Raw genomic sequence first — 26,148 nt, 5'->3', positions numbered from 1 at the left:
CGAGCACAGCGATACCAAGATGATGCTCTACTGAACCATCTCTGGGGACACTGTCCCTGTCACTGCAGAAAGTCACAGTCTCAGATCTATCCTATATCCAAACTGCTGACCTGTGCATAGCTCTTCTGGGGTACAGAGGAGCTGGGGACAGGGCTGGAATGGCACAAGGCCTGCATGGCCAAAGGTGTTAAGTAGACAAACTCCCGAATGCTGAATTAAAACAATGTAGGTACGTGTTTTTCCTGTGCTTACCTCTGACAGCTCTGGTCAGGTACTAAGAGATAATGCCTTAAATGTGTCCTTCATCAAGGAGTTTTGAATCCACAATTGTCTGGTACTATTTTATAATTAGATTAATTTGAAAATACTGTGGAAATAAAACCCAGCAGCTTGTGTTTCCAGAAAACTATTAAATCCAATTTTTATTCACACTTAAAACAACAAAAAAGATTTACATGCTCTGTAAATCTACAAGGATGCAAAGAATCATAGTTGAACATAGGAATGGTTTAACATTTTATTGAACTGGTGTGCTTTATGTGCTGTTTTTAGTGAATCAGTGAAAAAAAATTGTACCTTATGTCTTTATTTATTTATTTATTCAACCTATAATCAAATTGCACTGTAGCAATTTCAATCAGTCCTTTAAGTTAGGAAACTGATTTCATAATTAAGTTTTCTGCAATAAACTATTTTACACCAAAGTAAGTACATACACAAAATATAATGTGAAAGTGGATTGACATTAACACTGAATGCAGTGCCATATAAATACAGCTCTAAAGGAGTCTGCTTAGGCATTGTAAGTGATGTATGTTAGTATATCCAGCACTAATACAGCTCTGCAAGTTTTGGTATAAACATCTTTATATAGCATTGCAGTGCACTGTGCAAACATGTTCCACAAGGAAAATGTGTTTGCTGACAGCAAAACCAGCTGTGACGAACAGGTCAGTAAAAAAAAACCAAATCATGCCATTAAAAGCTTCGTTCTTCAAACATGACCTTTAATCCTTCTTTCAGGTATCTTGCATTTCCTCATGTCCAAGTCTTCAGAAAGAAATATGCCTAGCAAGTATCAATGTATATTGAACTTCACTCAAAATAGCGTTGCCAAATTTGCCCACAAATATTTCAAACCCGTTGATCCCAGAGCAGTAATGACACACAAACACAGAGTTGTCAATTACTTCAGAAGTTTTGGCACAGTGAGAGTAGGAACTGTAATTTCTTTAAAAATTGGCACGTAGTTTGGATTGGGTTGGCTTGGACCTTGATCCAAAGTTTCAATGATAGTCTGCTTCATATCTCTGCTGGCATCGCCTCTCACTGTCAGCAAAGCTGCAATGTGGTCATCCCTGCCAAAGGAAAAGGGTAAAACTGGCTTTAGGAGGCTTTGCACAAGAAAGATTTTGTCAAAACCAGCACTTAATTGGCAATCCTTTCACTCAGTTTCAGGTACTTTTTTATTCCTAATCAGATCTCCACTCACTCAGAACTGGTTTTTTTCTGCTCAATATAAAGCACCATTTTGGCTGCTTTTAGGAATCTAAAACCTATTTCATCCTCCCACAGAGGTGAAGTATTTTTAGTATCCCTCTGCACTACTTAAGTAGTTGTAACTTCTAGTCCAGCTCACATACATTGTACGTGAGCATTACTTTCCACATGAAAGTGGTTACAGTCTAAAATATGGAAAATCTGAACATATTTACACACTGTTTTAAATTTCAAAATTTGCCCAGACCCCAAGGAAATTATGACGTTATCTATCTATATATCAAATCTGAGGGCAAAGAAAATTACCTGATATCTGGGTATTTACTGACTAAAGTTGAAACTTCCAGATAGAGCAGTGAAGGATCAGTCAGCTTGATAACCTCTGCAATGGCTTCAATGATGTCACAGAGTCCTTCAGTGTCCTCTCCAGAGCCCTGCAAAAGTAGACAAAAACTATTAAAAATGTCCCAAAACAATAGCAATACTCTTCAAATCTACAAATAATCCTTTAATTAATATTTTGTCTGACAGTGCCCTTGAATCTCCCCAAAAGCTGAATTTTCAGACATTAAAAAACCCAAATATTTCTGAATTGTCACCATAACCCTTTTCTCTCTCTGTTCTTCATTCAGAGACCTACTCTGAGAATATCAGTGAAGAAAGTAGTGTCTTACAAACAATATATTGTATTTATCCACATGGTGATACATTCTAGTCTTCAACTTTGGGTAATTACGAGCATAAACATTAGGAATAACTGACATGAAAACCAGATCTCTTCTGAAACATTTCTTCAAAACTGGCCCTCTGTTAGATTCCTTCAAGTCATCTGGCCACCAAAGCAGCTTTCAGGAATTGATTGATTGAACTGTATCTATTTAAACTCTGGACTATTTTAGTATTCTTAATTCAAGGTCATCTAGTTTTGCCAATCAGGTGTGGTTTATTTCCTTTATTCCACAACCTCTTCCATCACCTACTCCAGTTTTTCAGGCTTTATCCTTCTGTGCATTCTTTTTGCATTTTGTCATCTGTTGGCCCTAGGAGCTTTCTAAGATCTCTGTTCCTTATGCAGTTAAAACTTTTAGGCCTGTCTTGTACATTGGTTTTCAAATACCTTTTTTAGCCCATCTTTTCTATTTCTACTGGACTTTAAATGGGGTCAACATACTCATCTTATTGATCCAAATGAACACACCGCATGCTCCTTAGGTAATAAGTAATGGCTTCTGTTTGATGCCAGATCAGCCCTTCTTCTGGCCAGGAAAAGCAAAGACAGATTTTTATTTTTTTTAAACTGTTGTTTTCTTTGACTTACTACTGTGAATTCAGGGTACCTATCTCTCAGAGGCCATTCAAATATTCAGCTGCAGAGAGCTGTATAAACACAAAGCAGTAGAAACTGGTGCTCAGGAATTTTAGCAGCTGGTCTGTGTGTTCAGAATCTCCATCTGTGCCCTCAGCTGGTATCTTTGATATTCCCAAGTCACTCAACATTTTGGAGAGATGGAGATTTAACTCTAGCCATTTCCCCCAAACAATAAATAAGGGTGGTTATTGTAAATTACCAGGTTAACAGCACTACCCAAAGCAAATACTTACAGCTGCAAGCTTCTTAAACAAAAATCTGAACTGTTCTGCTTCTTTGATCATTCTTTCTGCACCCTCTTTTCTCTCTTCTGCATTCTTGAAAGATATACGTTTCAGCATGATGGCTCTGATGTATTCCACAACCACTCGCCGATGGGCCTCCAGAGTCATTGTCTGAAAGAAATGGAAAAGGTGGTGGGTTGTGCCAGTGATACCTGCAGATGTAGCCATTATTTTTAGGCTTTGAACTGTGCATTTGCACTTAAACTCTAGTATAAATTTTTTGCTAATATAGATTGAGTGGTTTTAGACTTTCACAGTGCTAACAGAAATGAAAATCTCTCCTTCCCTAATGATGAGCCAAGGAGCAACAAACCCAAGATAACTTTGATAATATATCTGAGTTTTTTGAGAAGCACCAAAGAACAATCATGTTCTCAGATCTTCCTTGACTGATTTGCGGTTCTGCACTTGTCTTTTTATCGGGAATATTTACTGGTACCTGGATGAAGCATTTGGTATTGGTGCAGGAGTAATGCTGAGGTCTGGAAATAAAGAACAAAACTAAAACCCCAAAACCTTCACATGCTTATTTTTCAACAGGAATGTACGCAGAGTCCTTAAATCCCATGAGTCCTCAGGTGTTTTTTCTTCCCCTTAAGCCTGGTGGCAAAGTTATGATTAAGAAAAAGCTGGCCTAACAGGTAATCACAAACTTTTAATCATGTTTTATTAGTAGCACAATCAAACTTTAGTTTCAAGTTGTTATTGAAACGTTCTTCAGTCAAAATTTGAATAAAAGGTTTCAGAAAAGAGAGAAAAAAGGGGGGAAAAAGAAAAAAGAGAGAAAACAACAGATTGCAAAGTACTGGAAGTCACAACCCTCATCCAGAACACAGAAAATGCAATTTCAAGTTCTGCTCTCGAGAGTCTGCAGAAATACCAGAGTTAGGTGGTTGCTCAGGGATGGCTTCTCTTGCATTGCTGGAATTGATGCCAGTTACACAAAGGAAAAAGAACTTCACAGAACAGACTGTGGGGGGGGCTGAAATGTATGGCCCATCCTGCTGGAGAGGAACTGAGGAACAGCTCCACTACAACTGAGAACACTCCACAAGAGCCAACAGTGGTATGGTAGAGCATTTAAGTTACACACAAGGAAAACAGCAAAGCAGAATGCCTTAGATCCAGATTTCCTCTGTTACAGAACTGTGTCCTTCCCTTCTTCCCATTGGGCTACAGTCTTCTTTGTGGTGCTCTGTTCATGTGGCTTTTAAAAAGTGTACTTTCAAAACAGGGTTATTCGAGAATATTTTAAAACCTGAAAAAATCCCATGACAAATCAGAGAAACAAAAGTGTGGTCCATCCTGTGCTAGAACATATGGCATCTTTTATGGGGGATTTTTTTTTCTGCTGGGAGACAGTGGAAAAATAGGTATGCTGAATGCCAAAGAATCTGCTTGTAACCTTCTTCCCCACAAGGTGGCAATAAATGCTACATGATGAAACATATGTGATTGCAGAGATTGGTATTAACACCTCAAAACTCATGCCAAGCACTTGTACCTCACAGTAACAAACTAAATCTGGAAAAGAAAGCTGTTCCATAGATATAGACTAATTCTGAGACTGACCTAAATTGTTTTGTGCACTTTTTCTGGACTGGAAATACATATACTTACATAATAAGGCCTCTAGGATCTACAAATACTGAAGGTTAAAAGGTCATCAGAGAAACTCTGAGCAGTTAAATTATTACTTTGAGAATTAAGGTAAGAAAGAATAAGTGTATGATTTGGAGACTATCTTTTAAGCCCTTCTAAGAGCTTCAAAGACCTCACCTAAATACTGATCTTGCTAGCTTCTGCTGGGTTCCTAAGTGTTAGACAATCATTTAACACTGTCTTATTACATGAACCTGTCTTTAATCTTCCACATTATTGTACTTGTTTCCATCAATAGAGAAATTCAGATATCCTTTGACAGATGAGAGGGGGAAAAAATCCTAACCTAGCACATTTACTGTTGTAAGAGCACTTTAAACATGAACTGTGCATTTGTAAATCCTTATGGCACCAAATTCACTATGCTTCATTGTATATATTAAAACTAGGAATTATTTGATGTGCATTTATAAAAAAAAATAATTTCAGACCAGGAAAACTAGTTTCAGAAGAGCGAATTTTATCTGAGTACGAACTTCTGAGGAGAGGTAGAAAAGTACAAACTGGTAAAAATACCTAGTAAGATGCCAAGAAGTTTCCTGGACTAAATAATACAACTTAGATCTGTCTTTGACAGTGTTATATGCCTGTAAACAAAAAAAAAAAGTAGATTCAGACTTCTGTAGTATGACGACGAACATTTTTTCCTTTCCAGTAATGAATCAATTCCAATTTCTGCATTTCAGTTCTGAATTCCATGTGGTGTTCAGAAATTCCAAATCAACATGATGCTCAGAGTACATTAGCAAAGTATCACTGAGTATTTTGCACCTACCTTTTTGTAAGGCTTTTTAATTCTTGCAAAGTCATTGAAATAGTCCTCTACAGTGACACAGATAGTCCCCACTGCATTAGACCCCATCAGCCACTTCTTCGTCATCAGCTCATTCAGATGGGGCTGAGAAGGTGACAAAGAAGAGATCAGATCAGGTTTTTGACAGTTTCACCAGATCAGTGCAGTTACTAAAAAATGGGAGACAATTTTAAGTGTTGTCAATTTCTAAACTCTGCTTCTGCCAATTCCTTCCTCATGTGAGCCACTCAAGGTATTTATATTAGTTCAAAATTTTATTACAAGTCTATCAAGTCCCAGAGCATCTCTCTTCACCATTTCTTGCTGTTTCTCTAATTACCCTGTTTCCCTCCCCATACTCCCAATTTCTTGCAAGTAGTAATTTTTTCCCTGAGGGATTCTATACAGAAAAAGTTGGAATTCCTAAACATGGAAATCTATCAGACAGAAAGGGCTAATGGTTAGAATCAATTAAATATATTAATTACAGGTGAACTGTACCTGCAATGACAACTTAATATCAGCAGCAGTTCCCTAAATAATTCTTACAACTCAACAACATAGGAATAAGTACATCTGCTAGAAAATATTAATTATATACAAAGCACCTGACTTCAGTCATCCCATGAAACCTAATTAAGCAACCTTCCAGTCTCCTACATGCAAACTATATCAGTGAAGAACAATACTAATGTTTACTGACCCTTTGCTAGCCCATCTATAAAAAACACATATTTTATATCTTTAGCAATCAAAAGGCTCCATAACTACTTCATTTTGAATTATTTTTTCCTTTATAAAAAATACTTCTGGGTTTTTGAGGAGACAAGTTCTAACCTCTAAATCCATGAAGACTTCATCTAGCAGGCTAGAGCAGCCTTCTTTAGCAATGATGTCTAAAGTTGCATCCATGTTTGCATGACTGATTGACAAGGTGTCTTCCATGTCACTTTTCAAGTATTTTCTTTTCAGACTGATGATAGATTCTCTGTGATGGGAAAAAAAAAAGGGTTTTCTTAACCCACTGATGCACAATCGCACTAATATTAAATTTTTGGAGTACATACATGGAAGAAGACACAGGACAGTTATTTTTGCAAGGGGAAACAATGCCTGCTACTTGCTTTGGAAGCCTTTATTTATTCTCCAGCATGATTTTGGAGTGGTCAGTGTAGACTACATGTGTGTTGGTAGCAAATTGCTGATGCTGAGTAGACCTGCAAGTGGCAGCAGATACAGATGAACAGGAAGTTGGATTGCTCATCACTGAAACATGAGCCACATTCTGATACTCTTCACAGAAGGTCTGCCTTTACTTTTCTCCAGTTCAGTCCACCTTGATCACAGGTGGCATTGAAGGTGAGAAAAGATGACAGGACTCAGACAAATTAACTGAAATTACCTTTTAAAAATCTGAAAGCTGAAGATAAATGTTTCTGTGGCAACAAAATTCTTGGGATAACACGTGGTTTTTCACTGGTGAGAGGTAATGGCTTGGCTTGCCAAAGGCAAAAGTAATCACAATACCTGCCTCTCAAAACAGCACTACCTTTAAACTTGTTGCCACTACCTTTAAACTTGTTGTTCAGTCAGCTAAACTACTGATTAGTTTACTATTAAGTTTATTCAGTTAACTACTGGTTAACTGAACTCGCTTTGCATACAGAAGAGAAGGTTCTGGGAAGAGGTAGTATTACAACTGAAATATCAATAGCTGTTCTTCTCACAGTACTGCAAGAACATGCAGACTTACTTGAAGGTTTGACAGTTGTTGATGACTGCAATCATGTACTGAACATAGCACTGAGGATACTGACGATTTTTAAGATGATCTTCTTTATACAATTGTGCTTCATCTTTGTACCTGTAACACATACAAGGAATGGCATTAAACAGACACAAATCTGTAAGAACTCAAATACACCCACAGGACCAAATGCTTCATAAGGGTCTGCAGGTATTTAGAAGTATTTTATAAAGAGTGTCTTGCTCGTGTGATGTTTAGTCCTTCTGTTCTGGGCAGAATCCAGCCAAGGAGGTGTTTTCTCTCTTCCTTTAGAGAAAGAGGTATAAATTTGAGATATATAACAAAGCAGAACTGACTCAAAAAACTAAGAGCCATTTGCAGACAGGAACTGAAAGTGCCACTCACCAGCACAGAAGAACTTCTGCAGTGAAATTCCCCCCCTTCTGGGGAAGGAAGAAAGGAAGGAAAGGAAAGAGAAGAAAAGCCTGGTTGGCATGAATGCGATAGGAGAAAGACAAAGCAATAAAGAAACATCCAGACAAAAAACAAGTATTGGAACTGTAGGAACAAAATGAGACTGAGGTAGGATAAAGCATTTGTATTTTAAACATTATGTTACCTGGTTAGAAATGAATTCATTTGCTGAAGACATAGAATGAGTACCTTTGTTTTCAAATCTTCATTTATCTGAGCAGCCACCTGAAGATTCTGCTCAAACATCTAAGACAAAAAAAGTTTAATTATAAAGAGAAGCGTTTATCAGTGGTAAAACAAAGACAGAACTCCTATCTTGGAGTCTTGAAGACTCTCACTAGCACCAGCTCTACAGATGCTTCTGTTGTTTTTTTTCCCCAGACAAGCCCACTGACCAAACCAAAAGCCACTATTTTCACAAGTGTAATTAATGTATTACTGGCAACTATTAATGCATGCTGCAGTGTTCTCCTGATACTGAAAACAGCTGCATTTCTAATTTTCAAAACCGTACTTAATCTCTTTAATTCACTGGTGCTTTGGCTTGACAGTGTATCAAAGTTCTAGGCTCAGCTCCTGCAGTTAGTTATGAATAACAGTACAACTCAAATTCCTTTGTTTCTCACATATGTGAAAGCAGTGAGGTCACAACACTGAAGTAAAAGGAGCCTCTAAACTTTAGAAATACAAGCAGGTACAAGATCTAGGTGACTCACTGGCAACTATGTTTGAGAGGAGGCAAACTAGAAAGGAAGGATACAAAGCCAGGTGGAAACATGAGCTGTTTCTATGCTAAGAAGATTTTGAAAATTTCACTGCTACATGCATCTAAGCACTGCAGTCCTTCTCAGCACGACACAAGAGCCAATAATCAGCCACCAGTTCTTTGACATCACACACTTTCTGAAAACCATTAGATGAAGTAAACCTTGGCACTAATACAAATGGAAAGAATGTAGCAAAAATCCTGGCATAAGGTGGGAAAAAAATACAGCAGAAAATAAATGCAGGAAGAAGAGATAATCTAGCTTTCCTTGAAAGTACCTAACACAGTATTTATAAAGAAAAATTAGAAAGTGAGCATAATAAGCTGACATTTTACTGGTTGATAAAGATCACTTTCAATCTTTCCACTACCGACAACAGGGTGGTGCACGCTTGGGTATTTTTATGGCTTTTTTTTTTTTAAGGATTTTAGAAACCACCTTATCTTTTCTGGTTTTAATTTGGACAGGCACTCATGTTAACCGAAGTAGTGTTTAAAACTGCAACAGTTTCAACCTTCAGTGGAACTTTTTCTTCTATTATTAAGGTGCTTGTATATAACAAATAATTTATAGTAACAAATATATGCCTAACTACCTCAGCACCATGTAAACAAACAGCCTAACTCAGCACTGTATTAACAAAAACTGTCCTAATAAGTCACATGTCATCTGGTGGGCTTATACTACAGCTTCACATCAAGAGACCTAAGTAAAAACAGCTCACTAAATACAAATATCAACTAAAAATATGTTTCTAATCTACACATAAAAAAGAACTGTCTTTAAGCATTGAAGTAAAAAAGTAAACAAAAACCTTCAAAGAAACAACCCCTTCAATGAAAAGCTCTACAGGAGGAAAAAACCCCACTATACTTCAAAATACACAGAAACAATAGTATTCTAGAAAGTTTGGCTTCCCCTCCATTCCTCCAAATCCATGTACTGCTTCTGTAGATTTTCTAGAATAAACAAGTTGTCTTATACCTGAAAAACAATAGCTGGGAGTGTAGTCTGATAGTATCCATCTTGATCTGCTTCTGGTTCAGTTTCTTTTATCCAGTCTTTTTTATCTGTCTCCAGTGCTTTTCGCAGCCAGCCAATGATGTTAGACTTCATTTAATAAAGCAAACAAGGGAAAGAAAATATTTAATTTAACACAACAAAACCCTCTGCTACAATATCTAGAATAGCAGTAATTTCCAAAATGAAGAGTGGCATAGTAACAGATAATGCTGACCACTCTTGCCATTCCTACAGGATACAGGTAACAAATTAAAATTTGCATTGACAAAGACAAAGGTTACTAGTGGAACACAAGCAGCGTTTGAAGCTTCAGCACATTTTGGAAGGGGAGTGCTCCTAACACAAAGGGTAGGTCAATTTGTCAGAATCAACATATTTTCTAATTTTGGAAGAATTTATTAAGGCTCAGTCTTTAGGTTTCAAACTGAATTTTTCCCCAGCTGAAAAAATAAGAGTAATAATTAATGTAGGAAAAATTACACATATCTGCCTGTACTTCCTTTTACATCCAGGTTTTAGGAAACTGGTGCTCATTACTGCTGGGTACAAAACCCCAGGATTAGATTAAATGGGTTGTGTTTCTTGGAACACGAGTGCTGCAGAACACAGTGACGAATACAATGGCTGGCTCTCCTCCCATCTGCCCAGCACATTGTACAGCACACAGACATTAAGGACAACTGGGTTTAGAAGGAGACTAAGCCAGTTTTCTGCACGACACATATCACAGACCTATTCACAACAGTAAAGACCAGCATGTTTACTAAATATATAATTGGATTCTTTGAATTCTGTCTTGCTTGTTGATGATTTCTGCCTCTTTTCTGCTTTGTTCACGTTTGCTTGAACCCTGTAGTAATATAAATGTTCATACCTCTTTCCAATATGTTACAGGTATAGTACTGTGCCCTACCATGCAAAATTACACATTACCAGTAGGCACAAACAGAAAGGTCATAAGAGTCCATATAGTACCCTCTTCAATTGTGTGAAACAATGCACTACCTTTCTTCCTCATAAGCATGGAATTGCTCTAATGAAATACGACTTGCATGACAATCTTTTAAGCCAGCAGCCCAGGGAACTTTTTTCACCTTAAGATCAGCATTTACAAGGACCTTTTTTCAAGCTAAGGTGATTGGAAAAATAATATGCTAGAAATCTGTTAAAATCTATTAGCATTTTATTTTTCATTAACTAGTTACATTTTTTGGAACTAGTTACATTTTGTTTAAAACCACTTTTAAACAACATCAAAAGAAATAAGGTTGAAGTGAAACAAATAGGCACCTTCAGTATTTTCCACCTTAAAAGAAAGATACAGCCAAAAATCAAAACCAGCAAAAAGAAAGCCACTCTGCTTAAGAGAGTGGAAACTTGGTTTTATTTACATTCTATAAATAAAATAAAACAACATTCTATACATAATATTTTTCAGTAGGTAAGGAAAAACAATTCAAAAAAAAACAATATAGGTGTATTTTTTCATGCTCAGTGAGGACAAAATTAATTCAAAGGCATTTTTTGAGTCAAGGCAAAAGTAGCTTGAGAAAACAAACCAATGGGCTTTTTGTCCCAAAGGTAAGTGCAGAAAAATAAACTTGCATAAAAGTCCTAATAAAGCTAATGGGAAGCAGAGCCTCTACTGACAACCTCCTTGAGTCATTACAAGGTTGGTTCATATTATTGTGAAGAGTATAAAGTCCAAGTAGTTGCTGTTGCTGGACATGTTTTAGTAGCTGACACATCCAAAGAAGCACAAAAATTTCCCTCCTCTGCTTGGCAGAGCTCCTAAACTTAGGAGAAATAGGAATTCACTGGATAATTTAAGAACAGCAAGTCCAAAGTTCCAACTACCCAAATATCCACTCTTGGAGGCAATTAGTGGATCTGACAATCACATAATGCCTGCTTTGCCATGAAATTCACCAGTTTCTAGTGACTCTTAGGATAACAAAGAAGCAGTGCCTTTATATTTAAGATACACTTGAAATGCCATCCACAAAAGGAAATTATGCTCATGCCGTTAACAGGCATGAAAGGAAAAAGGCTGTTAAAAGAATCAAACTGGCAAACATGAACATCCTGATTACCTTGAAAAGATCACATCTATATCAAATGTTGATGTAGCTACCACAGGGACCAAACAGCCTAGAGTGTCTTTTTAAGTGCTATGGATTTAGGCATATGAAGACTGGAATTCCTTCCTTTCTAATAAATTATTATTAATAGTCTGTAAAGCATAACTACTCCTTGAAATGTTATGATTTACATATATAAAAGCATCTGATTATGGCTTTATAAAAAAATTACACATAGGATATGAGCATTTTCATAAAAGTGATAGTGTTAGATTCACATTTGTCGCAGTTTTCTCTGATGGAGGAGCAGCACTGAGGTACTAATGAAGATATAAACTCATCTAAATGTGCCTTTGCACTGTTATTACTCACAGTGAGTGTTGACATATACTTGCTGAGAAGCTGGTCTACCACATTTTGTGAAATTAGAGCATCTAGAGAATTTACATCCACTTCAGGAGACAGTTCCGAATTTCCCATCATCTCTGCACTGATTGAAAAAAGAAAAACAAACAAACAAACAAAAAAACCAGATTAATAAAGAAAAATTAGATTAAAAGTTAAAAACTAAAAAACTATGCAACTTCTTCTCCATGTTAACTGTAAAGGGCAATTTTCCAATACCTACACATTTCAAAAAGTTTCTAATAGCAAATGCAACAATCAGTGCATTTACAAGAAATGTAAATAAATTTATATGAATGAAAGAACAGACTGTAAAAGCTACAGCCCAGGATATAATAAAAAGTATTACAGACATGTAAATATACAACTTTTCCATGCATTCCTTACTTTAATGTACAAGAAGTAATGATTACTTGAAAGGAAATAAAAGCCAACTGCTTCAGCCTGTGGACTCTTTGTAGGGGACACTTTTATGTATCTTTTAAATTTCAGAGGTGATGACAGACAATTTATGCATTTTGAATTTTAGAACAGTAAAGATCAGTGACAAGTATGACTTACTGACCTCAGATTCTCAAAAGAGCTTCTGTTTTGGTACTTGTATCACATCCATGTAAAAATTAAAATATATTAAAAGAAAAGCTACCTATGCTTCCTGTCTTGGTAAAGAACATAGCTAATCTAAGAGGAAGAAGCATCTTTCAAGACAAATCAAAGGTGCACTTCATGGGTACTGTATAAGAGCAGCTGCTTGCAAAGAAAAGTTCTTGATTTTATAGGATTTAAAAGAAACTAAAGCAAAATATTTTGACAAGGATTATACAAAATTAATACTTTACAGTGATATTTTGCATCTATATAAGATCATAAAATGACTGGCTTGTGTAATCAAAAAATCCCCAAAGCTATGCCAAAGCACAGCATAGCAAGAACTCTTAATATTTCATGCTCAAACAAATCAATAAGTCAAACCCACACTCTTCAGAGAGTGCTTTATTAACAGCTGATGGAAATATATTCAATCATAATAACATAAATTGTTTCACATTCCATTTATAGTGTGCTTTTCAGAAGCCAACCACAAATTCTGTATTTGCAGAGGCTACTATAAAAACAAATGGCAACTTAAATTCCAAAGCAAGTGTCCAGTTTGTATAGTTCTGCAAATTGAAGTTGTTCTCTGGGTACATGCAGGGAGTCAGCACAGTGTTGCTTCCACTTCCTGGAAAAAATAAATCCCAAAGCACGGCAAAAAAACACTACAGCTACCAACTTAAAATACCAAAATTCTTGTATTTGAAACCATAAAAGCTACTGTGACTGAACATCCTACACTAATAGCATCTTCTTGGCGGGTAAGAAAAGAGGTTGAAATTATTTTAAGTGGCTCAATCTATTCAGAAAACTGAATTCCATTCTGTTGCAGTTTACAGAAAGAACACACATAATAGCAGGACCTGCTCTAGGTTGATTCAGAGAAAACGTGAGAAGGTGTTTATGGCACTGTGCCATGTTAGAAAATACTGCTAGCCTAATTATACATCATTATCCCTGTTCACAAGGCCACAGAGACATAAACCTTTCCTCAAAGCACATCACCTGAAACCCCAAAACAACGACCAGAAGCTTCTACAAGCTTTAGCCCACAACATTAAGATTCTTCCTATACACAATTTCACTTTCCTGTTTGTCACAACCAAGTGCCCAGGGGAAAAGACAACCCTCTTCCAAGTGGCACAAGACTTCTAAGTTGGGAAGTTATTTACCTTCAACAAGAAGTTAATACAATTACATTTGAAATTTCAACTTGATTGTAACTTGGAAAGTAGCATTTTAGAAAGCTTCTATTCTGCCACCAATCCTGCTCTATTTGGTGAAAAGAGATACTGGCTCCAGAGACAGCATCCAGCTATTTGTACAGTAGCATTCCTTCTGTTCCTTAAAGAGAACATTGCTGACACTGTCTGTAGCAATCCTGGTGATCTCACAGCAGTTTTGTTAACACTTGATCAGTATCTCATAAAATGATGCTATGAATATGAGCATCAGGATCTTACAAGACATAATTTCCTCAAACACAGACTGGAGTCCTGGTCCCAAGAGAGCATAGATTTAATAGTAAGAGTGTTTCCAAAACTCTCATTGGCTTAAATGTGGAAGAGAAACCCATCTAGCACAATAAAACTCCCCCTCAAGTATTAAAGGCTATTATTCCATGTGTAGCATTACTTTAGTTCTGAGCTGTAAGTTGAATATACTTCTAAAAACAGCTTCCATGCAGACATGCTCTGATAAAGAAACCTCCATGATTCTTTTGTAACTCCTCTGTTGCAAATACTGAAAAAAATTTCATGCATGAATTCATCATATGGAAAAAAAAACCTCAATGCTTCTTTTCAGTCAGTACTCTCTCATTTGGTTTTGACTGCAGCTTCAATATGCAAATACAATATAAATTTATATTTTTCCTCTATTATTCAGAGTTCTCATGATACCATTCTCCTTCCCAGTTTATTATAAACACACCCCTATGGAGAATTGTTTATTGTATTGTTAAAAGATGTCCAGGAACTGTGATTTGATAAGCTCTGCAAATATCCCTGTTGAGAACCTAATTTTCCCACTCAGCTCAGAAACCTGAGCTGACTTCTTCTCCCACTGTGCACTCCCAATACACAATGGCTAATTCTCATACAATCATAGAAAATTGTTTGGGTTGGACCTTAAAGACCATCTAGTTCTAACCTGCCTGCCATGAGCAGGCATGCCACCCCTAGACCAGATGGCCTTAACACTTCCAGGATGGGGCATCCACAACTTCTCTGGGAAATTACTTTTCCAGGAATTATCATCCTATTTATAACCTTTTATTGTAACATGCAGGAATATAATTCCTGTACTGCCCTCTTGGGCTTTTTTTTTAGAGAAGAGAGAAAGTCAAAGCCTTAATTTTTTCCTTCAAAGTACTTCCTCTAATTTCCATCCCACTTGTTATGTAGATATGCAGGGAGAAGAGCATTCTCAGATATCCTGTAGTGTGTCTACTCCTCTCACCATTTCCCTTTCTTCACAAGACTCAGCCACCAGGTACTATGAGCCACATGACTTGCTTTAGCAAGGTTTGTTTGCTCTGTAAATAAAAGTAACGCTGGCTTTGCTCCCTCCCTTTGCCCTTCCAATGCTGGAACACACAGATTTAGAGCTTTAGTTCTGAATTGTCTATCTCAATAACAATCTACTCTGATTTCTGGGGAAAGGTAGAAGGGCAATTTTAAGACCAAGAATTGCCTTACTGGCACATAAGCCCCAGGACACAAAGAGCCTGAGAGCAGGATTTCTGCCAAGGCTCTGCGTGAGAAGGACTCGCATCTCTGATTTTCATTAATGTAGAGTTATTCCTCTGGCCTTCAAAAGAAGAAAAGGCCAATTAACTCAGCTGCTTATTAGTGGCTGCATCTCTCTCATACCCTGCATGGGTATCTAAGTATGCAAAAGTGGGAGCTCCTGATTCTTCCTTGCAGGGAAGAAAAACCTTTGTAGGAGGAACTTTGTAGTGTAGAGTAAAGCATAGAGTACTGAACACAAACCTGAAAGCTGGTTATGAGAATTCCCCAGAACAGTATTATCTCCTGCCTATGTGCTTTATGGCACTATGCTCTAAACCCACCAAGTGTTTAAATTTGTTGCATTATTGATACTGAACAATTGAAGACATCAAAAATACACACAGCACAGAGCCTGGGTCAGTGCCAGCTATTCAGAACAGGATTACAGTCATGAGCCACAGAAAGGCTAGCAGCACTTTTTCCCAAACAAATCAGTTGCTCTAGTAACTACATGCCAGCAAAAACTAAAGAGTTACCATTTGAGCTGTTTCTATCTGGAAAATGAAAAAGAAAAGCAACAAACCCTACACAAGTTAAATAAAATAAGCATAAGATTATAATAGAAAACAACTTGTAAGCAGAAATTCTTCAAAATAAACAAATCATCACACAGTTTTGAGAGAAAACCTAAAGGAAGTTACCACATTCTTTCCATTTAACAGTAATGAGGCAACTGAAGCAGTCCCACCCCCTGTAGAGCAGAACAATAGAAAGTTAATAATCATACAGATCTTCCGGGGCTGTGGCCACAACAAACATTTTGTTCCATACACGAGCTCTCAGTCTCCTGTTCCTACCAATATTTCACCAAACTGATACACAAATACGAGGCGACCGTAGCTTCCTGCAGGTCTTTAACTGCATTAAAATTTTAAGCAACTCAAAACTATAAACCACAAACTAGTTTTAAGGAGCAATTTCCAAGAAGTAAAATGTGTAATGAATAGTAAAGAACTTGATAGTTTGATATTATCCTTTTTCTGTTTTATCTTGTTGTATGTTAACAAACATGCAAATACCGGCACAAACTGTGTTTTGCATGTCTCCTCTTTGCATTCCCCTTCTAAAGCTAACAGAAAAGATAAGGGGGCCTTACCTAGTGTATGTATTCAAAACCCAGCTTAGAAGGCTAACGATCTCATTTGCTTCCAGATCCTCTGCAGCAAGTTCTTGCATTCGGGTGGCCAAAGCTTGATGGTACATGTTTAGCAACCTGTTGAAAATGTCATAATGTGGAGGAAAGCATTGATCCAGCAGGGTCTTGGCCACGAGCAGGTCATCAAGGACGTATTTACGGATGATTTCGAGATGCCGCACAAGCCACATTTTGTCGGATTCTCTGGTGTCTGCCTGAGTGCCTTCAATCCGTGTGCTCACAGTTCTTTCCAAAATATTGAACATCTTTTCTTTCCACTTCTTTGGTCTGCCAGGAGGTATGAATCCAGTCTGTTTTTTCCTGTCTAACATGCGCCTGTCAATTTTCTCCTCCCTCTCAATTATCCTCACCACAGAGACAAGCAAGGTTGGATCTCGACGCACTGTAACAAGAGATCTTTGAACCACCATCCAAAGCTGCTTTGCCAATTCCTCAGACAGTTTCTGCATATCCCCAAAGTATGTGTGGATGAGGTTCATGTCATGTGTGTTTTTGCTGTCCATGCGGTACTGCTCATACATCAGGTCATCACGAGAACACTCCAAATCCATCAGTTTCCGGTGAGCCTGCAGAAGTTCCCCTCGCTCAATCAGGTCGTGGGTCTCCCTGACTATCTCTGGAACTGAAAGGCACGCAAAGACAAAGAAAAATCACATACAGTACAACACTGCTATCAAAATACAAACAATTAATACAAGACAAGAAAAGTACTAGGAAAAAAGCTGGAGAATGGCTGTAGAGATTATTATCAGATATTTTGAAGGAAATAATTTTGAAATATTCAAAAATTGTTAGTAAATGTTACGTATCCATTTTTGATCAGTGTCTAAACAAAGATCACAGTGCCAACACAATTTTCTCTTTCTCTCTTGATGCCAAAAAATAAATAAATGAATCCTGGAAAGTCTATGTAACAAACCGCAGTGCTGGCCTTCTTATGCATTACATAAAAGACTTTTAACTTGCCTGACTAAAAGTCACTCACTTCATTGAACCTGAGGCTGCATAAACCCAACAAATGCCAAGTTTTACCTCCTTCTTGAACAGTTTTTGCCTGCTTAAGGCACAAATGAAGGCTAGGGATAATTACCTATGCTGCTAAAATATTTAGAAGATCTTTTGCCCTTATTATTTTTCAGTATTTGAGGAATCCTACAGAAGAAGATTAGGATCCTGTGGGGGAAGAACTGAAAAATCTCATCAGAAAATTTTGTCTTCTGCAAAGAAGGCAGCTAGTGATAAAACTGGCAGCTCACAAAAACTTCTAATGATTGTGTGTAAATGTCTTTTCAATCATGATAAAAACCACTTTGTTTATAAAACATTTGATCATCTCTGAGCAAAACAACTATACTGTTTAACAGCTCCAGGGGGAGATGCTTCATACTAAAAACCTCTCAGAAAGCCTCAAAATGTTTATTGTCTCAGTTGTGTTCATCTGTGTAAAACAAAACAACACCCCCAAAACAGCTCCACATTGGAACATGCATAATTCTGCTGTTCCTTGTTTTTAATTGCTGGACATTGCATGTAAACACTTCTCTTTAAGTTGCACACTGCATCTGATACTGTAGAGGTTAGGTACACACAGACAGTAAATTAATCAACCTGGTATGGCTGGGAAGCAATTTTGCTTTATAGGTACACTTTGTGTATTAGTATCAGAAGATATAAGGAGAGAAAATTCTGTTTAAATAAAATCAAATTAGTCTGATAGGTTTAGTCCCTCTTACAGGGGTAAGTTTTTAATAACTTAAAATTATTTATAAGTAGAGAAGTTGTGGCAAGGAATTCACCATGACTCAATGTGGATTCCATCACAGCTACACAAAGGGACACAACAGGTAATCACATTTTCTTTATCTTTACAGTATCCATTTTATTACATTAATCTTATTTCATTTTTCAAACCCTCACAAATGTACAATGGTACAAAATGGTTTTGCCTCCTAAAATAATTTCATACTATTTGTACTCAACAGGCTCACTGTAGGTGTCCAGCTCAGGTAGCAATATACCAGAACTTTACGAATATTCTTTCTGTATTTGTTCCTTCCATATTTCAGACTTTTATACCAAACATGCTATCCCAGCTACTGATTGCTTGCAAGAAATTTCTTTGTTTGTTGTGTGTGATGGCCAGACTAGAAGTTCCTACAGCACAACTTAGTCTTCATCTGTATTAAATGTTTACCAGCTACTTCCCTCTATGTGATGTGTAGGTCATTCTTCCTTAACTCTTCATTTCCAGTGAAATTTAAAGCTCTCAACATTACTTGACAACCTTAAAGCTGTTAGCACCATATTGAAATGTTTCCAGTATGTGATGGATTATATAAAGAAAAGTAGATTACCTGAAAATATATTCTTGAGATTTTCTACAGCAGCTGCCAGTTGGCTGTGTTGCACTACAGCATCCTTAACATCCTTGAGGTTTTCTATAGTGTTGATGCTCTGTCTCCAGTCCTTATTGACATCTATCAAAGACTGCTGAATGTCCTTCACATCATTCAGTGCATTGTGCAGTTGGCTTAAACCTGTTCGTACTCCATCTAACTGTGACTGTATTGCTGCCTTAAATATAAAAAGACAAAGAAAGAGCCCATATTATTCTTCATGAGTTTCATATTTTCAACATTTCTCAAGATTTAATTTTCATTTCAGTATCTAACATTTTCAGCAGAAAAAAAGGAAAAGCAAATATTATAATTGACTAGAAGTGTGCAAGCTTGTGTGTGCACAACATTCTGTGTGCCCACATACCATTTTTTTGAAGTTCTGAAGCTGTATCCAGTTTTGAAGGACCTAGATTCAATTAGTCCACCCACAAACTAACATAGGAGTTTAGGGAGATGGATTGTAAACCTTGTACTCTATATTAAACCAGGATCAAAGGAATGAGACCTCTCTGCATTTCCTTCATAAATTAATTTCAAAGGGGGATATCAAAGAAAGTTGATGTTTCATCAGAATGTTTGGTATGTACGGATTCTCAAAAGCATTTTACTAATGCAATTACAAATTCTTATTCACAACAAAAAATGTTCTAAAAAAGCCCAAATTTAATTCTGAAATGTTCTTAAAAAAACTCCAAAAGCTCCTGGAGGCAAAAGAAACCCCTAAAGCAATTCAGTCAAAACAAACAACAAAACCCCAAACTGAATATAATTTTCATGCTGTGAAACATCAATGACCAGACCAAAAATTTAACTACTAGATTATTCTGGCATAAAGGCAGGTTATTGATATGGATGTCTTATAACAAGTGACACTTGAAATGATGACTCTTCAAAGAGGCTGTCAGGCCTGAATATCATTCAGGTGTCCAGACACTGTACAGAAAATGCATTATAGCACATATCTGAGTGAAAGAAATCAGATCACATCCACATCACATTTTTTAGATACATAGTTTTAAAAAGATGCGATGAAGGTGAAATCGGAGGAGTGGAAAATGCAATAGAAATAACAGGCTTCAAAAGACAAGCAAGCTATCAGTGAAAACTCAGCTGCATAACTCGGGAACTTGAGGCAATCAGTAAAGAAAATGAGGCATTAATTGTCTTCCTAAGCTCAAAACACATTTTTTGCCAGACTTTTAAGGCCCAAAAGCTTGGATAGTTTTGGAACTTGTTGTCAGACACTAGAAGCCAAAGAGGAAATCCTGGTAACTGCAAACAACATTTACTGTGTTTTAAATGTACTGGGAAAGTGCCAGAAAAATGCAGTGGTTTTTAAACTAAGATTATTTATGTACTTTCAAATTATGACATGCTGATTTTATTGATAAAAATGTATTTCCCTGGCAGACTCAGCACAATTAAGCAGTAGTAAGGCATTTTTATACTGTTTCTATCTATAGAACTGCTGCATTAACACATTTTTCCTCTACAGGAACTGAGATAATTGGGATACTCAAACACAACCTTCTGCAGCTGACCATAAAGTATTTTAAAAATCACATGATCATTAAATGTTCAGTACTTCTGCTTTGATAATTTTTTCTGAGGCAGATCTTCCAAGTATTACATATTCAAGTTTTTTGCCTATTTATCCTTTGCAGAAACTTGATAAGGTTGAACTGAAACAGTCAGGGATTGCAGTCTCTGACACAAACAGACATTGAAAATTCTAAAAACAGATATCCATCCATCCATGCTCAGTTTGTCTTCAAAAACAAAGCTGGGGCCAGGGGATGGGGTGATGGGGCAGGGAACAAAGCATGTCCCAGCCTAGACTTTGCTTTCTAGAGTGCATATTCATCTTCAATTGGACTGATCATCACTGTATTAAAGAAACAAAACCAAAACTAAGCCATCCTGGGAAAAGGGGTCAAAACTTCTTTTTTCATGTTTTTTCAACTGACAGCTTTCAACATGAATCCTGGCTTCCTGGTCTCCCTGTGGCTCAAATCCACAATTACACAGCAGTTAAGAATCAAAAGGGAGAGGACTCATGCATGTTTATATTCTGGAACATCCACAACCTAGAAACTTCCCTAGGATATGCGTATTTATACAGAGTTTCTTCACAGAGAAGTTCTTCCACAGACTGAGTAAGAGCACAAACAAAAATGGCTGCCAACAATTATAAATTTTACAGGCTCTGAAAGAGATTTCAAACAGCTCCTCTACCTTCTGGACTATAGAACCCAAAAGCACCAGTCTACAATGCTACCTGGTGCTCTTCCATATATTCTTTCAGAGTTCTGCTACCAAACCCCAAAAACACTGCTTCACTGAGTGCCATCAGTCTCATACACAAAACTGATGAGTTTGATATGTTTTAAAGAAGATTTTCCTCTAAGAATTTATGCTACATGGGAAGAAATGCAGTGAGTGATATAAGAAATGGACATAATTAAATATATGGGAGAGGATTTGGAGAGGATGTTTATTCACCTGAAGAAAATGATGACAAAGATGGCAGCAGGAAGGAAGAAGCACCTAACATGTTCACACTGAAAGATTTCCCATGTGGTGATTCACTCAGATGAAGCAGTAATCAATTCAGTCTGAGAAGTCAGCAACTTCTCTGATAATCCCAATGTCCGTGTCCCCATCTTCCACACCACACATAGATACATTTAAATCCACAGCAAGAGTATTTCCTACATCCTCTCTGTGCTCCCATCCATTAGAGTAATTCTCACGGGAAAATCAGCACTGCTGTCCATTGCATCACTAACCAGCACCTTTGTCAGGAATGCATCCTGAGAGGATTAAGGGGTATTGAACTCCTTTTTGGAACAGGTATTTCCAACCACCTATGGATGATTGAACTAACTTAAGGCAAACAATAGGGAAAATAGCTATAAAGTGGATTTAGGCATTTACAGGACTTACAAAGTTTAGTCACGACTGTCCATAGACACAGCCAGGCAAATGACTGTGCTCATATATTATAAATAGATCACAGTAACTAAACAGCTGATCTATTATTAATAGACTGTATATGTTTCCTGACTTAAATCTGAAAAGCCCAGTCCAAGTCACCAGAATTTCTGTTTCTATGCTACAAAAATCAACATGTAATTGGCTATATATAAACAGCACATTACATATAAATATCAATTTTTTTTTCACTGTGCAAGAAAACTGGTTTCTTCTACTTCATCCAGACTCCACAAAGGAAGAGCCATTAAATACCTATAAGATAAACTAAGTGGAATATAAGATTAGATACAGTGTACACCAGCCACTTTGACCTGAGATGTTTCCCAAAACACTTTTCTAAGACGCAGCTCCACCTGCTTAATACAGTGGTCTGAAATGACTATTGGCAAATACCAGTGAAGGAAGAAAACACAAAACTCAGCAAGAAACAGACAAGAAACACAGGATGACCATACTCCTATTTCAAGCTAAGTCCACGTGTGTGAATGTGCAACCACTCACATGTACACATGCAAAGGAGGAGCAAAATCATGGGGTCACTTCCACAAGAGACAAAAATGTGATGTATTTTAGCTAACTTCCCTAAACCCATGTAAAAGTCAGAGGGGTAACTGACTGATCCTTTTTCAGATGCAATCATCAATTTTTTGTTACAAGTTCAGTATTCAGTCACTAAGATAAAGGTTTGTTGTCTGACAGGCTACACAGCAGGGTAGCTGTCCATGAATAAACTGCAGAAGGTACAGGACCTAAGAATACTTGAAATGCTTGAATAAAATATTAGTAAGATGTATAATGTTAGTCTGCATTACTTTCACAACATAGATTTTTTGATTTGGACACAAAGTAAAAACTGAAGTCCCTGGTTTAAAACTATCCATCTGGCTGAAATGTAGATTAAAAAAAAACCCCAAAAAACAGAAGGAAAAAAAAGGAAAGAAAATACACTCATGATACACCACAGACACTCAGGTTTATCCAACTTTGTACCTTGAGTCGAGCTTCTACTGAAGCCTTCTTACGAGCTTCTCTTCTGCGATACTGTTCCACTTTATCCAGCTGATCAGGACGCTGGAGCATTCCTGCAACTCTCTGAACAGCTGTTGCAACTGCTTCCCTATCCGTTTCCTCCATGGTTGATTAGGACCTCAGAATGCCTTCATTACTTAACAGGACTGAAAAGAAATAAAACATTTTTTAAAAGCCCACCTTTTTTCATTCGATGGCTATGTGACATTTCAAAGCTAACAACTGGAGAATTAACTTCAGCAATAAACGCAACGAAACTTGACAGAAGCATCATTAAACCACATTCTAAAGAGAAGCAACTGGAATTCTACAAGAACTGCATTTAAAGGCACTTAACTCACTCTCATTAGTTCCCCTGAAATGTTTCTCGTTGCTGTTTTTGCATTTACCTTGGTCTAAGTTTGAATTTAAAAAAAACCAAAACAAAATACCACCAAAAAAGCCCACCGCCACAAGACAACCAATTCTTCATTAAAAGAAGAAATTCTATTTAATCCAAGGGTAGGTTCACCTATTCAAAGGGTACTAAGCCAAGCGTAATGGAATCTTGTAGAAAGTCCAAGCTAAAGTCTTAACTCATCCTGAACTACAGTTGGGTGGACTTAAGAGAACCACAGCCCTCCTGCAGCAATAGGTCAATTCTGCTACCAAAACTGGGGGGAAACATGGGCAGTGGAAGCTCCAAACACAGAGACTTAACTATAGAGCACCTCCATTTAGGCTTCTGATAGATAATGTTTTGATTTCCTACTCTTGTTTCAGTTCTTCTCACGGTATCAGTCCAGTCCATCAGGGGTAGAGGGAAAAATTATTCAAGTATTTCACCTCAGTCTCCAGCAGAACTTCTAGTGAAGCCAAGACATGCAGGCAAACCAGTATGGGGAAGAGACAACATCTGCTGTCCATCAAGGCAGACCTATTCTCTCAAACTTCGTTAGCTACTGATAGAAAATAGGGAGGATCCCATCACCGAAGATGCAATACCATGGTGGCCACAGACCTCTGAGGAATCTATCTGGAGCTCCTCGTTGCTTCCAAATTATTTCCAACATTTTATGTCTTTAGCCTCGCAACCAAACAGAACATTTCCGGTTCTGCTGCCACAGCTAGAGATTATACTCTCTCGTATATTGAAATTAGGTATCTATTTTCAGAGCACTCTGCACTCATAAATCCAGCACATCACTTAATCTCAGCAGAACAGTGATCTAAAGAACTGTGCAGAGTGCACCGCAAAAAGAAAGTACTCTTTCTTTTTGCTGAAAGAGCAAAAGCAAGAAAACTTATGAGACAAGTGAAATTGATAAATGAAGGAAACATTGGGTGGGGGCACCAAAAAACCCTAAGAAACAACAACCAAAGCAAAGCAAATTGCTCACTACTCCTCACAGGCAAACTAACGCTCCAGCCAGTCTCTGAATAATCACTACTCTGGAAACAAAACTCCCATCTTTTATTGCCAAGTATGATATACACTAGGGAATTTCCCTTTGGCCAGTTTGGGTCAGATGTCCCCACTGTGCCCTCTCAATCTCTGCCCACCCCCAGCCTGCTTGAGGGGAGTGGAGGGCAGATTAGGCAAAAGAGAAAGCTTTCACACTGTAGAAGCGCCCTTCAGCCATAGCCAAACACTGGGGTGTGAGCAGCACTCTTTTTGCCACAAACCCAAAACACAGACTGTTATAAAGAAAGTTTACTCCCAGCCAGACTCTGTAAAGCATTAGCAAAATTCCTAATTTTATAGCTTATCATCGCTAAAGAACACTCAAGGTTGGCCTGTGAGCTCTGTAAGAGCTAAGTCTACGTCTCAAGTTCTGTATCTCTCGTACCTTCAAGAATTACATGCATAATTATGAACTTATTCCAGAGTTATGTCTACAGTGTAAACTCCTGTCCTCCTTTACCACTGGCCTGGTTAACTCAAACCATGTTTGATTTCTTACTCTTCATCTAAACATGCAAGATCTATTTCCATCACTTGTGCTTTGGAATGAATAATCCAGTTTCACTTGGCTCAATCCACCCCCAAGCTATAAGGGCTATACCCAAAATTAAAAGAAATGATACTTTAAAATATGAATTTACTACAGAATCTCTCTGCAGCAGAAAGATTTATCCTGAATTACTGCCCTTATTAAAAACTCTGAATACATCCCGCAGAGTTACAAAATCTTTAACTCACACAGCCACTATCCAGGCACATCAAGGAGACCTCGTCAGCAGAATCAGAAGCCAGCACACTGTAACTAACACGTCGAGGCAGAGAGCCTCTTGTAGAACCACCCAAAAGGAACAGCAAACTTTAGGACGCCACGTCAATTTCATACAGATGTGAATCAAAACTACATACATCTTCAGCGCAAAACAGAGGCAGAAGTGAACAAAACTACGTCCCGAAACGACTCAGGAAGGCTCCAGCTGCAATCGCACCCTCAGCCTGGGGACTCACGCTGCAGAGGCGAGCCAGCGGGGGCGGCAGGCTCTCAGGGGGAGGCCGCTGTCCCTCTGCAGAGGAGGCCCCTTCTCCTGCAGAGGAAAGCAGCGAGCCCTCCGAACAGAGCTGGGGGAAGCAGCAGCGGCAGCCCCGGACCCGCCCGGCTCCTCCCTGGCAGCAGTGGCTCAGCTCGAATCATTCGCACCGACGCAGGTGCCCGTCCGTGCCGGGCAAAGGCCGGAGACCTGCCCGCGGGCACGCCCAGCTCCTTCGCCCTCCGCCGCGGCCCCGGGACAGGACGAACCCTCAGCACCCTCTTCGGCCTCGCCACCCCGAGGGGCTCCCCGGATCGCCCCGGCCCATCCCGCCCCCACCCCCTCGGCTTCCGACTGCGAGACCGGGGTCCCTACAACCCGTGACAGCCCGGCAGGGGCCAGCGCGGCGGCGCTCACCGGCCGGCAGCGGCGGGGACCGGGCGGGCAGGGCGGGACGCGCGGCCGGCACTCACCGGGGCCGCGGCCGCCCCTGCTCGGGAAGGCGCTGACAGCCCCCGGTGCGCCGGCGCACGCCCGGCCACGCATGCGCACCGCGCTGCCGTTGGCGCCGCCTCCTCACCCTCCTCTTCCTTTTCTTTACTTTTTT

General features: G+C 38.4%; 1 protein-coding gene across 2 annotated transcripts; it reads right to left on the bottom strand.

The window, feature by feature from the left end:
• Window positions 1-390: 390 nt before the first annotated feature.
• On the bottom strand, window positions 391-26,107 carry EXOC3 (exocyst complex component 3). 2 transcript variants are annotated; one of them, XM_066560727.1, is made up of 13 exons: window positions 26,015-26,107; window positions 23,034-23,218; window positions 19,002-19,221; window positions 16,588-17,269; window positions 12,073-12,190; window positions 9,581-9,706; window positions 7,975-8,075; window positions 7,362-7,472; window positions 6,446-6,596; window positions 5,591-5,713; window positions 3,103-3,264; window positions 1,807-1,934; window positions 391-1,358 (listed from the first exon to the last, which is right to left on the bottom strand). In XM_066560727.1, exons 2-13 carry the CDS (start codon window positions 23,175-23,177, stop codon window positions 1,187-1,189), a joined length of 2,238 nt encoding a protein of 745 aa, XP_066416824.1. In that variant the 5' UTR covers window positions 23,178-23,218; window positions 26,015-26,107; the 3' UTR covers window positions 391-1,186. The 2 variants fall into 2 exon arrangements, with proteins under 2 accessions (XP_066416824.1, XP_066416832.1); XM_066560735.1 differs by having other exon boundaries at window positions 25,959-26,049.
• Window positions 26,108-26,148: the final 41 nt, after the last annotated feature.

Source organism: Molothrus aeneus, chromosome 1 (assembly GCF_037042795.1).
Source record: "Molothrus aeneus isolate 106 chromosome 1, BPBGC_Maene_1.0, whole genome shotgun sequence".
Lineage (NCBI taxonomy): Eukaryota > Metazoa > Chordata > Aves > Passeriformes > Icteridae > Molothrus > Molothrus aeneus.
Note: the sequence above shows the minus strand (reverse complement) of the source record. Positions and strands in the feature narration are given on the sequence as shown.